The 12,482-nt window shown below is 45.8% G+C and overlaps 9 protein-coding genes across 9 annotated transcripts; 3 read left to right on the top strand and 6 right to left on the bottom strand. All coding sequences in view use genetic code 12, as the record gives it.

Annotated features, from left to right (window-relative positions):
* Nucleotides 1-748: 748 nt before the first annotated feature.
* On the top strand, nt 749-1,255 carry FOB63_004741 (succinate dehydrogenase cytochrome b subunit SDH3; the record flags this gene model as incomplete). The annotated part of the gene is made up of 1 exon (XM_002617607.2): nt 749-1,255. One exon carries the CDS (start codon nt 749-751, stop codon nt 1,253-1,255), a length of 507 nt encoding a protein of 168 aa, XP_002617653.2.
* An 84-nt stretch (nt 1,256-1,339) lies between these two features.
* Nucleotides 1,340-2,899, bottom strand: HAP42 (Hap42p; the record flags this gene model as incomplete). The annotated part of the gene is made up of 1 exon (XM_002617609.1): nt 1,340-2,899. The coding sequence occupies one exon, from the start codon at nt 2,897-2,899 to the stop codon at nt 1,340-1,342; it is 1,560 nt and encodes a 519-aa protein (XP_002617655.1).
* Nucleotides 2,900-3,717: 818 nt separating this feature from the next.
* Nucleotides 3,718-3,927, top strand: HSK3 (Hsk3p; the record flags this gene model as incomplete). Its single annotated transcript, XM_066102425.1, has 1 exon — nt 3,718-3,927. One exon carries the CDS (start codon nt 3,718-3,720, stop codon nt 3,925-3,927), a length of 210 nt encoding a protein of 69 aa, XP_065958193.1.
* A 314-nt stretch (nt 3,928-4,241) lies between these two features.
* Nucleotides 4,242-4,598, bottom strand: FOB63_004738 (uncharacterized protein; the record flags this gene model as incomplete). The annotated part of the gene is made up of 1 exon (XM_002617610.1): nt 4,242-4,598. The coding sequence occupies one exon, from the start codon at nt 4,596-4,598 to the stop codon at nt 4,242-4,244; it is 357 nt and encodes a 118-aa protein (XP_002617656.1).
* An 813-nt stretch (nt 4,599-5,411) lies between these two features.
* FOB63_004737 (kinetochore-associated Ndc80 complex subunit) lies at nt 5,412-6,056 on the top strand (the record flags this gene model as incomplete). The annotated part of the gene is made up of 1 exon (XM_002617611.1): nt 5,412-6,056. One exon carries the CDS (start codon nt 5,412-5,414, stop codon nt 6,054-6,056), a length of 645 nt encoding a protein of 214 aa, XP_002617657.1.
* Nucleotides 6,057-6,101: 45 nt separating this feature from the next.
* Nucleotides 6,102-6,341, bottom strand: FOB63_004736 (mitochondrial 54S ribosomal protein mL60; the record flags this gene model as incomplete). The annotated part of the gene is made up of 1 exon (XM_002617612.2): nt 6,102-6,341. One exon carries the CDS (start codon nt 6,339-6,341, stop codon nt 6,102-6,104), a length of 240 nt encoding a protein of 79 aa, XP_002617658.2.
* A 111-nt stretch (nt 6,342-6,452) lies between these two features.
* Nucleotides 6,453-6,905, bottom strand: FOB63_004735 (uncharacterized protein; the record flags this gene model as incomplete). The annotated part of the gene is made up of 1 exon (XM_002617613.1): nt 6,453-6,905. The coding sequence occupies one exon, from the start codon at nt 6,903-6,905 to the stop codon at nt 6,453-6,455; it is 453 nt and encodes a 150-aa protein (XP_002617659.1).
* Nucleotides 6,906-7,176: 271 nt separating this feature from the next.
* FOB63_004734 (uncharacterized protein) lies at nt 7,177-7,530 on the bottom strand (the record flags this gene model as incomplete). The annotated part of the gene is made up of 1 exon (XM_002617614.1): nt 7,177-7,530. The coding sequence occupies one exon, from the start codon at nt 7,528-7,530 to the stop codon at nt 7,177-7,179; it is 354 nt and encodes a 117-aa protein (XP_002617660.1).
* Nucleotides 7,531-10,714: 3,184 nt separating this feature from the next.
* On the bottom strand, nt 10,715-11,212 carry FOB63_004733 (putative integral membrane protein; the record flags this gene model as incomplete). The annotated part of the gene is made up of 1 exon (XM_002617615.2): nt 10,715-11,212. One exon carries the CDS (start codon nt 11,210-11,212, stop codon nt 10,715-10,717), a length of 498 nt encoding a protein of 165 aa, XP_002617661.1.
* Between the last annotated feature and the right edge of the window lie 1,270 nt (nt 11,213-12,482).

Raw genomic sequence — 12,482 nt, 5'->3', positions numbered from 1 at the left:
TACCCAAAACGAAACCAGTTGCAAGAATGTTTGGTTGTGTCACGTGACTTGTGTCACGTTCCCACCACACCGCCATGAGTTTGGGTGCAACTTTCCCTTGGCTCGCCTATCCTCTAGTCTGTGGGCGGCACTATTGTCTCTTTCGCCCACCCTTGTAGCTTTGCTTGCTACATCACGTTGGCCCGGGTATGAGATCACGTGCCCGGCACTTGTATCTTGCTTCTTCGGCGGTACCCCCGGAGTTGCATAATTCGCGCGCGTTCATTGGCCCAAGCACTAGAGGCTTTTTATAAAAACTGGAGTATTCTCACTTTTCCTTCTCACCACTACCATGCTTTCCCGTGTCGGATTAAGACGTATGTTTTGCATTTAAAGAGAGAGCCCTAGCAGTGCTATGCTGTTAGATTGAGAACATCAATTTGAGATTTTACATCGTTTATCCCATTCCACCATCCCTCCTCATATCCCTTTTATCCTCCGCTTTTTCCTTGGAGTCATTTCCCCCAAAAGCACTTTTTTCCTCAAGTGGACAAAGCTTGACTTGTTCAATATACTCTATAATTGTGTATCAGCTACGGCCCATTATTATGCATCAGCTACGGTCTATCCTTATGACCGTGCTATAGATTTTCTCTTGAGGTTTCTTTATTTCTGAGCTTTTTTTTGGCACATTTCATGGTCCATTTTTCGTGCTTACCTTCGCTACATTCTCATGTTGTGTTCTCATGTTGTGTTCTCATATTCCAATCTGTTTATTCTTGTACTAACTTCAGCCCTTGCTAGAGCTACGCCTAGATTCTCTCCTCTCCTTGTGAGACACCTGTCCACAATCAAGGTCAGCCATGAGCAGGAACAAGAGCTTCTTGTTGCTCAAAGAAAAAACAGACCAGTGTCTCCTCACTTGGACATCTATAAGCCCCAGCTCACCTGGTTGTTGTCTGGTCTTCACAGACTCACCGGTGTAGGTATGGCAGGTGCCTTTTACGGTTTGACCGTCACTTACGCGGCCACTTCCTTGTTGTCCGTTCCATTTGACTCGGCTTCCATCGTTACTGCATTTGCTTCGTTGCCTTTTGCCGCCAAACTTGGTGCTAAAATCGCAATGGCATACCCTTTTGCTTTCCATTTCTTCAATGGTATCAGACACTTGGTGTGGGATTTTGGAAAGGAATTGACCATTCCTGGTGTCTACAGAACAGGATACCTCGTGTTGGCCGGTACTGCTTTGCTCGGTAGTTACTTTGCCTTTTTCTAGTGCATTTATGGGGGCGCTGGGCTCTGGTGGCCTCAATCGTCAATAAATATTGCTTTTTGTATCATTTAGTAGTTGGTGCTTCGTTTACTCGCCAAAAATGTTGTCTGCATCGAAACAAAGACATGGTGTCTCTGTGTTGCAAAAGCCGCATACCATCTTGCGCAGCTTGCGCTCGCTCCTGACCTCGCCTGCAAGGCCGAGAATGTCCGGTGCTGCCGACTCTTCCAATTTTAGACGATCAGTCGCAAAGAAATCCTGTCCTTGCGGGCCGAAGTTGTCTCGACTGAACAGAGTAGTATCTCGGCCGAGCGCGAGAAGGTTCTCCCGGCTGAGCAGGCTGATATTGTCGCGGTTGAAGGCAGCAAGGTTCTCCCGGCTGAGCGTCTTCCCATCCTTATCCTTCGTTAGAAATGGAAGCGTTTCTTTGGTCAGCGTATCGCCAAACTGTTCCAGAAGTCCTTCGTCTGGAGCGCGTGCGCGACCTGTTTCACGATCGAGAAGCGAATCTCCGTCGTTGATGATATCGACATCAATCACATCATCTTCACTATCAAACAAGTTCATTTTCAAAGGTCGTAGAAGACTTGGTGTAAATCCTGGTTTGGGCGCAGCTGCAATTGGTGGGGCTACAGCCTGTCTGGGTGGTGGAGCGCGGGGCGTACCAGTTGCACGGTGTTTTGCCCGAAGTTCTAAATAGTAGCGAATTTGCAGTTGCAATCCGGGACCTTGTGAACCAGTTCCTGAAGTAAGTTTTTTTGTGACGCTGTGAATCACGTTGGACTGCGTTGTGAGATGTGCAACGAAGCGATCCAAGTCATGTATATTGTTGATCTGGTCAAGCTGTTCAACCGTTTGTGGCACAGCAATTTTAGGCAGCGTACGCGAACTAGAGTCCAAAGCATCTACTGTTATAACGCCGCTTTGAACAAATCGAAGCTCTTTGATCTGATTAGTGAGTACTTCGATGTAGTTGCGAATAAGCTCTTGCTCCTTGAGCCTAGCAAGGTACGTGCTGCGAAGATCAGTGGCTTGCCGTGGAGCAGGTTGAAGAGTTGGGCGCGACGTCGTATCAATAGCGGGGGCTACTGACACGCTGGATGATCCATGGGACTGCGTGGACATCAGCAGACTCGACGGTTTGCTATCCAGTTGCGAAAAGCTTGAAGATGAAATACTCATTGCTGAGGACATCGAGTTCGTCGACGCGGAACCCTCCATCTTTGCTGAAAGTGGTGCCAGATTCCCACTATCGCCCAGATCGGGTTTAGTCAAACGCAGCATCTTCGGTTTCTTTTTGCATGCCGCTTTCCTTTCGTCTGCTGCGGCAGTTTGCGCGCTCGGTTTGCGTCCTGGTCTTGGTCTTGGCGGAAGAATCCATTTTCGCAGTGTGTTGATAGCCTCTTCGTGGAGTAATGTGGCCGACGATGACGATGAAGGATCGTAGTGGGGATTGAAGGCTGTTTTCACAGAAGGTGACGGGGTCAGTGGCTTGGGCTTTATGGCGATAGCTGGTTGTATCTTAGCATACTTGGCAAAAGATGGGGGTGGGCTATTCAGGGTCGAGCCGACACTGGCATGCGCAGCCATAGAAGTGGAAGCGCGGAGGCTCGATGATTGTTGCATGGGCGTTTTGGTTGCTCCCATGGCAGGAGGTGTGGAGTTCGATTATGTATGCTGGCGGCTAGCGGGATAGCTGGAAAAAGGAAAAAAAAGAAGGAAGTGGGAGCGATTTTTTGTGGGGTGGCTTCTATCTTTCTTGTTTTTTATCTCTTTTCGTCTCTTTTGTGGTTACCAACGGACTGTACTTGCCTAGTTCTTTTTCACTCGTTGGCTTAAAGTTTACAACACCTATGGCTGCCTCTGTCTTCTTTTAGTGTTTTTGCAGCGACGGTGCCGCTAGTGTTAAAAAAATGTGGGCGACCTTGCAAGTCTAAGGTTAGGCCAACCTATTGATAAACAAGCGGTCTAAGGAAGCTTCTCTGGGCTAGTATAGTATCACGGAGAGAAAAACTCGATTGGCCGGGGATTTCGTGGAAAAAGCTGGGGTCAGTTTGATGGTGTGAGTTGGAAGTCGCGGAACGGGAATTAACGAACATGCAGTTTGGCTTTGCGACTTGAGTTTGCAGCTTCAGTTTGCAGTTAAGCGCGGGTTTCCTGTACTGATCTGGTAAACATACAAGTTGATACTACCAAAGAGACGATAATCCATACGAGGGCTGAAACTTGAAAAGACGTATTGCAGACCAAGGCGGCAAGAAAAAAACAAGATTACAAATTAAACACTCGGCTGCAAATAGGGCTTTAACGAATCACAAAGAGGCCACCTTCACAAGATCAAACACTTGGTCAGCTACAAATCAAAAAAGGAAACCAAGGTTGTAGCATCAATACGCGTCTACTGATCGGATCCTGAATATACTGGCTCCAAGGAAACTTCGAAATCAGTTTGTTTTATTGTCTTCATGTCGATAAGTGAGAAAAGAGCAGAACAGTTGGCTCAGCTCAATGAGCAAGTGGCTATACTCCATACAAACCTCACCAAATTCGATAGCCTAGTTAAGGACACTGCAGTCCAATACGAGGCGATCCAAAAGTTGGGAATAATGCATGGGTCTTTGTTTATGGCAAGTCATACGGTGTTTGGTAATAGCTACAATGACAAGGAACAGTGAAGGCCGGTTTCTACAACAGCCATATTTCCCTTATACCAACAAGGGTTGGATGAGTATAACTCCACGCTACATCAGCCTAGCTGTTTGTGATTATTCTGAAATCACAACGCCGACATGATATAATTTTTCCGTTGAACTGAACCTACTGAAGTTTACTATTTTAGATGACACGTTGCTTACTTGGTTAGCCCCATTTCTGATATCTTTTATTTCAGATCGACTATGCATGTCCGACGTCGAAGTCAGGCCTTGTAATCACTTTCAAGTGTCTTCGTCTGACTTCTGAGTCTGTTGTCCATAAGATCTCATCCTATTTACACTTCCTTGGCCGCCTGGGCCTGTTTCAATTTCTCGCGATATGCTTTTTGCTTCACCTTTTTCTCAGCAATCAAAATGTCTCGCTCCTGGTCAAGATACTCCATGGTCTGGTATTTAGCCACGCAGCCAAGCGACCGCTGGTTGGCTTCTTCGCATTTTTTCATCGCGTCGATGGGATTCTCGTAACTGTTGGAACATTCGACATACGCCTTGATTAAGCTGTCGCAGCGGGCAAAAGTCTTTGCACGCCATCTTTCGAAAATCACCTGTTCCTCCTTTGGTGTCAAGACCCAAACGGGCATATTAGGGTTTGTGGGGAGATCCACGCCGTCATACTCTTTCCTGTAACTCATGGCAAAGAAGCAGAGTGAAAATGGTGTTACAAAAGATGGTGTTGGATGTCTGGATGTGAGCGCGCACCCTTCGTATCTGAATATCGGCCGCTAAAGAAATGTGGTGGGCATCAGCCTATGAACTCTGTTGAGACCACGAAAGGATTGTATTGAAGAAGGAAGGAGAAAGGGGAACCTATACTGGTGAACTCGTCAATGTCTACTAATTTTCTACTTTCGGAAAATTGTTGTTTGTTCTCTAAGCTCTTAATCTAACATATGGGCATTTAAACTTCTCAATCTGCTTGCTTGACATCCGTTATTTGGTTAGCCTAATAATAGTTTTTAATGTTTTGTTGTCCTTTTTACTCGAAGGGCTGTCACTTGATTAAGCGTCAGAATTTGTGGCCATAAATTTACAAAGTATAATTTGGATGCAAATCACCAACAAAATTGATGATATCTTCAAACAGATAATTTGAAAGAAGAACTAATATAATAAAAAAAAGAGCAATTGCACAAGCTCAACAACAGTGAAAGCTTTGGCTATAACTATGATCTGCGCATCGATACACTTATATCGTGTTCGCAGTACAAATATTTGTGAATGTATTTCCGCAGATTGTGTAGAAAAATTGTCCTTTACGTTTATGGGTCGTCATGTCGAGAATTGTTCCTACGTTTCATTGTGATAGAGTATTTCAGAGCCTAGCCTTCTGGTTATTTTATAGTTGTAAGTGATTTAGGGTCTTAACATACATATTGTCTGCAGTACACTTACTATCAAAACACTAGCTCCAACAAAGCAAAACACAGCAAGAAAAGAAAAACACCATGCTTGAAGCTCCAGACAGTCTCATATATTCTGCCATCGACAATTTTGAGACACAGCCTGATCTCGCTAGTCTTCGGCGGATCGCCGAAAACCTCAGAAAAACTGCAGATCTCCGTTCGGCTCGTATTGAAAAGTTGGAAGACCAAGTTCTGCGTCTCGAAAGCGAGCTACGCGAGGTTTCTGAAGAAATCGAATCGCTCAAAGAGCCCAGCGCCACTGTCTATGAAACGCTAGGCCAGTTTGGAGAGGTCCAGAAATCAGACAGTGTGTTCAAGTTGATCAATGCCAAATCTGTCGAGTTGGATAATCTCAAAGTATCCTTGGCCAAACAACTTACAGAATTGGAAAGCGCCATAAACCACATGAGTATGAAGAAAATCAGCATGAGCAGAAGACGGGATGAACTCGCTAGTGAGAGGGAACAGGCACTAGCCGCTAATATCGCATCCAACTTAAATTCCAGCAGCATGAAGATCAGTCTCTACAAAAGTTTGGGGGTACATGTTGAAGACTTTGACGGGGAAAGTGACAAGATCATCATTTTCGACCGTGGTACCGACCTGACTAGTGTTTTGCCTGTTGACGAAAAGTATCTGGACTACTTCATCAGCAACTACATCTGGGACCGGCTCGGCAATGCGTGAATTCTATGTACATGCTTGTGGGTGGAGAACAATGTAATCCGATGCTCAGAAGTACTTTGGGTTCTCGCGGAACGACTTCTTGGTCCACTTTGGAATCAAATGAACAGACTTTCTGTAGCCCTTGGACTTCTTGTCGAATGTTGTGTACTTATCCCTTGGCGACATCTGCGCCTCTTTGGGCAACTCGAACTTCAAGTAGTCGATTTTTTTGAACCCAGTGGATTTGGCGTTGGCTGGCTTTAACGATTGGTAGAGTATTTCGATGTTTCTGTCGACGAGCTTCATTCTGTTTCTCAACCTTTGCTTTTGAGGCGGCGACAACCGTGGAGCCTTCTTCCAGAGATATCCTCCGCAGCGCGCAAGTGTTCCTCTAAATACGCCGAACATGTGGTTTGGTCAGATAGCTGGAGCTGGAAGAGGTTTTTTTTGCTTGTGCGGATGGTTGAGGATGCACGGGTGTTTTGCTAGTACGTGGGATGTATAAGGTTGGTTTTCTTGTCTCATGGGGTGCACGGGTGTGAGGAAGGGTCGAATTGCGATGTACGGGTGTATTGTGGCACGTGCTCCCTCGTGCGATTTGGTGTCGCAGCCCACGCCACCGTGAATGACCTGAAACAAAATTTTCACTTCCGGTGCGTGGTACGTGCAGGTAACTACCGGGGTACATCTCCGCAATAAGCTGTCAACATCTCCGGTGCGGAGTCGTTTTGTGCGCGAACTCCTACGAGCATGATCGGATTGTTGGGTTTCTGCTAAATCCGCCGAGTCTCGGACTCCTTTTATACCACGCTTCACTTTGGCAGCCATCAGGAAGGCACGTGGAAGGGATATTTGCAGCCCCTTTTCCATAGAGCACAGGGTCGTTCCTGTCTGCACGATAATTTTGTACCTTATTGTTTCACACGTTTACATGTACTTCCGTATTCATATATTTGTTTGTTGACTATATACTGTTTTCAACCTAGACAATAGCTAATATAGATGCAGCCACACTAAGTAGCGGGCAGCTTCTCTACAGCCAAATATTTCCTAGTGAAACCCATTTTTTTTGCTTTTCTATTAACCGATATATATAACCCAACCCATAATGCAACGTGAGGCACCTCCTTTCTTGTTATGCTCACATGACTCCAGTCAACCACAAGCGGTAGTTTTGCGATGTGGACAAGGATGGTACCTTGCTTGGCTGCAGCAGATTCACCGAGTAGTTCAACACGAGATCGTCCATGTCCGCGTCATTCAAGTTTGAAGGCAACAACAAAGGCGAAGCGGCAAGCTCGTGCACCTGATGCTGCTGCTGGTACAATGAAGGAGTGAGCAAAGGAGAGACAATGTCTGCGTTGGCAACATCCAAGTTGGTGACGTGATTGTGTTCGTCCTTGTCTCTGCATTGGGGGGAACAGTAAATGGCGTTGGCAGCACACAACTGATCACAGCTGATACAGTAGTTATTGAAGGCGTCCGACATTTCCATGCTTATTGATGTTGATTTTTTAAATGTGATGAGGGGAAAAAAATGTGTTGGGAAGGCTGGTTTTTGTCTGCGATGGAGTAAAACCGTGGATGCAAATGAGAAATGTAAAGGGCGTGGTAATGTGAAAGGTTAGCTGCTGCTCAAACAGAAGTAACTGGGAGTTGTCTGTCACAAAGGGGAGAAGACGAGAATAAAAGGTAGTTGATGGAGGAAAACTGCAATCGGTGAAGTGTGGGAAAACTCGCGCCTTTAAATAAAATGGCACGTTTATGCATTTGGGTCTAGATGGGAAATTGCAGGTGCAGCCATTCCGGGGGGAGCACCACTTCCGGGGGTGGCCGCTTGTCGGAGAACGCTATAGTTGGTGCAATTTGCGCAAGCCTTTTGCCCAGTTCCGGTGGGGAAATGAGGCCAGGTTCACCCTCGGATGTGCCGGCCCCAATCGCTCGTGGCCCACCTGCACCCTCGGAATAGCAATAAGCGAAACTTTTAGAACATTACTCACCCACGGTGTGCAGCTGTGGCGCAAGGTTACTCTTTTTGATTGATTTTTTTTTTTGTTGTGCCCATAACACCAGCTTCTCGACTCAGCTTCGGTTCCAGGCCTTTCCCCTACATCGGTACGTGATGTTGTCTGTAAATGTTGTAGCTTGTTCTTTCGGAACTACTGAACAAGTATTCCGATGGCACGCAGTTTTCCAGAAGGCAGTGGAACGCCTTAGAACTGTAAGTGCGCGCGCACTTTTGCGCCTAATTGGGGCTAACAAAGACCACGGGCTAAAAATACCCTACAAGTGCGGAGCGGCCTCACATAGGGCCATACTGACAGCACACCGTTCGACACTGGCTCTACAAGAGGAAACATGCAAACATAGAATAGGAGAAAGGAATACACGGGGACACAAAACCGGCAAAGCTAACAGTCTAGAGTATACAATAGTCTAATGCGGGGCAACGTAGTGGGTGGAATTGCCATCGTCAGTTGCTGGCCGAGAAAATTGCCTCGAGAAAACGGCGAAAAATAAACAGTAAATTTTTCAAGATGGGCCCTGAGTGCATGGCGCCGCACGTGACACCGTTCTCCTCTTCTTATTGTGGGGGAAACGTGCGATGCCTGTTTAGGAAAACCGACCTTCGCAAAAATCTCGAGCCATTGTCTACGCCAAGCCTGCACCACAACGATTCTATCTGAGGCACCAGATCCTATACGAGCACACGATTCCTCACATTGTAGGGACGCCCTCGCCGCCAGCTTTACTTTACATTTCCGGATCTCTTGCGGACTGCTGTGGGATGTGCCAAACGCGCTCCGAGGGCCAGACCTGCACGTGCATGCTCTAGCAATTTGTGGTCCGATTCGGTTTCCCGCCGCCAAAACACCTCCATGTGCTTGGTGTCGCCTATAATGCCGGCGCCTGGGTGCTTTTTCCGACGCCAAGATCGGCGACTCGGTCGCCGGTTGCTCACAAACCGAAACCTGGCCAAACCTCTTCCAGCAAAGGTATGGTCTAGATTGTTCTGCATGTAGCGCTGTCCGGGCAGCGCGGCTATTTTGCGGCGCTTTTCGGCAATGACGTTATATTTTCTTCGTACCTCGTTGCTCTTGTCTCACATTGATCCCACCGCATTTAGGCGCGGCCGGCTTTAGACGCATCCTAGAGGCACACATGTGCCTATGTGTGCATTGTAAAACCTTCGGATGTCGGCTTGAACTTGCGTAAGTTTGCTTCGCCAACCCATGTGTGCTCTGCTATTCCGGCCCGGCCATGCTCGTGGTCTAGCTTCGTTTCCGTCCAGCCCTGTCGCTTCTCTATGACCTGATCCGGCACTTAATCACCATTCTACTGGATCCAAAGGTACGAGTAGGGGCTCACATCCCTACAAAGGAGGAGCCCTATGAAGTGTTCGGGCTTCTGTATTCCGTGGTCTATGGTAGTAGTGAGTTCTAGCCACGGGACACAATGCATTGTTTCTCTCTTTCTTTTTTTTTTTTTTTTTTTTTTTTTTTTGCTTTCTCCAGCTCCCGTTAGTTGCGGATGCTACGGCAAATGGTCTGGAGCGAGCGAGCCGGCTTGCGAGAAAGGTCGGCGCTGCTGGCGTAGCTAGTAGACTACCCTACTACTGGATCAATCGGACACTGGTTGAACTGCTGGATCGAATGCGACTTTGGGACGAGCTTGCTTTCATTCAGCTCTCGAGTAGCTGTTCTTTTCGATATGACTTAGAAGCTTTGATATTCTAGCTTGCCTTGAATAGTGAGCCTTTATCGAAAACAATTCCTTTCACTAGAGAAAATCTACTTTTTTGGTATAGAGTTTGGCCCATTTGAACCCGCTGAAGTTCGAATGGTATACTTGCAACAGTAATCTCTAGAGAATAGCTGTATTACACCCTCAACCTTTTGGAACGGCTTTATTCAAACAATTCGTCGACTGTTTGACTCTAGACTCAAGTATCGTCTCGTGTGTCGTTGGGAAAGAACTCACTGAAAGTTATCATCTCCTTTGAGGGATACGGTCCTTCTCCAAACTGAATTGTAAGAAAGATTAGTTCTAACTCCCAATATCGTCTAGTGGGTAACTCGCTAGGAACTCTGGAGTATACTGTCATTTTTTGGTTTCTCGGGGAGATTTCAGCTATAGCTTCTGTAAATGTCTACATCATGTAAGTGGAATTGCGTTAGGTGGCTTCACGGACCACATTTCATGCTAAATTTTTCTGAAGATTTTTTGTTTTTCGTTATTGCAATGGTTTTCCAAATATAGAAGCAACTACAACTATTTATTTACTACGGTCCAAGATGTCATTCTCGCAGCTTAAATGAAGCTATCGGAGTGATTTACGGCAAACCTTACTTCGTTCGAGACCATTCGTACGATATTCTCCATTAATTAATAACACGTTCGTTTGGCCGGGTTTTAGCATATTATGCTGTACAGTGCACCTTACGTTTTCTTTAGTACTCATTCCTTAACCTCCTAGTCTGGTTTTCAATGACACTCTATTTCAAGCTACCAATCTTCAGGTTTCATTTCATTCGATGTTTCTCTGGTAAAGCGATGTGATCAGGATCCTAATGCAAAGTTCACGAGTCTTTCATTCTATGTTGCTCCACAAAGGGGCATCGGCCAAGGCTTTTATATTGATGTTCGTTAAGTATACTCTATTCGTTATCGCCATTTTCTTAGACGGATTTGAACTTGTAAGTGAGGTCTCGGAGATCATGCACACTCTTGTTGGTGGATATGTGCCAGCGACGAAGCAATACCACTGCACCTAGGTTTGCCGCAGGAACTAAAGCAAATACATCCTGCCAGCAAAGACCGCTACGATAGAGAATAGTCCAGAGTCCAGCCACCAATGCCATATTAGTATAATCAAGTGCTTTGCGGCGCCAATCACGCCAGACTGGCCACATGCTAGCCACCAGAAAAACGCACGAAAGAATAACCATCATAATAGCCAGCGGCGAATACACGCCTTTTTGGGTGAAAGTTACTCGGGCGGCGTGGGCCAAGGGAAGAATCTCAACGACAATGGCTAAAAGTAAGACTCTGCGGTAGAACTGAAAATTGCTATCGTTTTGGGCTGCAAGCAGCGAAATGATGAGTTCCTGGTCGGCGGAATCGAGGGGATCATTTTGCGATAGAAGGGCCCTATCCACTTTTCTATGTCGTGCCATCGTGTTTGTGAAATCGTGCTAGTTAGGAATCGTACTTTGGCTTTTCTTTTGTTGTCTCTCTTCCACTTTGGCTTTTTCACTGCTTCTTCTTGTTTCTTTTCTAGTCGTCTTTTGGTATCTTGCTTGGATCGATACTGTAGAAAGGTGTATGCAAGTCTTCCCAATGCGCGTGTGAAGACATTCACTCTCCTAGCAATTTATAGGAGTCGACGTAGTGCCAGGAAGTATTGTACTGGGCCTGAAATCTCTACGTCCCGTTATAGTTCTTGCCGTTGTGAAATCATCTGCTTTTATTTTACCTGTTTATAACCCATCACCTAAGTTTTATCAAGATTCATCTTCGAAATTCAACGCCGTTCGTCGGCAGCTTATTCAATTGAGTGGATCAGAATGTGATATTCCACCCTTCCAGTACCTTTCAAGTGTATTCCAAGCAATTGTCGAAATAATTTACGTGCCTGTTATTCACACTTGTCTCCTGCGTAAATCAGCTACTTAAATACCTGCAAATTCGGAATGTGCACCCTGTAAGTTTGTGCCCATTCCGAACGATAGCGAAGTTGCGTCATTTGACTTCGAATTTGTCGTTACAGCTTCCTTGCTATTTTCTTTGCGAATGCTCTTTTACTTTGGTGCTGATTTCTTGTATTAATCATCTATTGTAAGAGCGGTCCAATAAGCTTTACTAGTGTCCGATATGATAAACGCCAACGCAACGTCAACTATATGCTTTTGTCTGAAGGCTTTGTTGTCGCATAGTTTGTATTGTTATCGGCTATGGATCCCTAATTTTTATATGCTCGAAGACAAGTAGATATTTACAAAAATAGCGAAATTATGCGCATGAGACCAATAATCCAAACTTTAGTAATGGTGGAAAAAAAACCATTTTCCATTATTTTCCCCTGTAATCAAGTCACAAGCATGATCGAACTAGAATGAACACTTCAAAACAACTTGTTCCGTTTTGAAGAGACTACTGGCCGCTGTTTCTGCCTTTTTACTGTTATGCGCATGTAGATAGCGCGCCCCAGTACTGCTTGAGCAACTTGCCATGTTATCTCAGCAACAGATCAGACAGACAATATCGCAAAAGACGCAGCCCAATGCGGATAAAATCCTCCGCAAACGCGCTTCACCTCAAAGCCCTGAAATTTTTTTCGTGCGCTAGCGACACGCCTTCTTCTTTGTCTTCTACTTCGTCAGTTATGCACAGAGGTGTATTTTAACGATACGGCGCGCGCCAGCTAAAAAAAGGAACTTAGCCGTG

Source organism: Clavispora lusitaniae (genome assembly GCF_014636115.1).
Source record: "Clavispora lusitaniae strain FDAARGOS_655 chromosome Unknown tig00002663_pilon, whole genome shotgun sequence".
NCBI classification, from domain to species: domain Eukaryota; kingdom Fungi; phylum Ascomycota; class Pichiomycetes; order Serinales; family Metschnikowiaceae; genus Clavispora; species Clavispora lusitaniae.
This window is presented reverse-complemented; position numbering and strand designations above follow the sequence as displayed.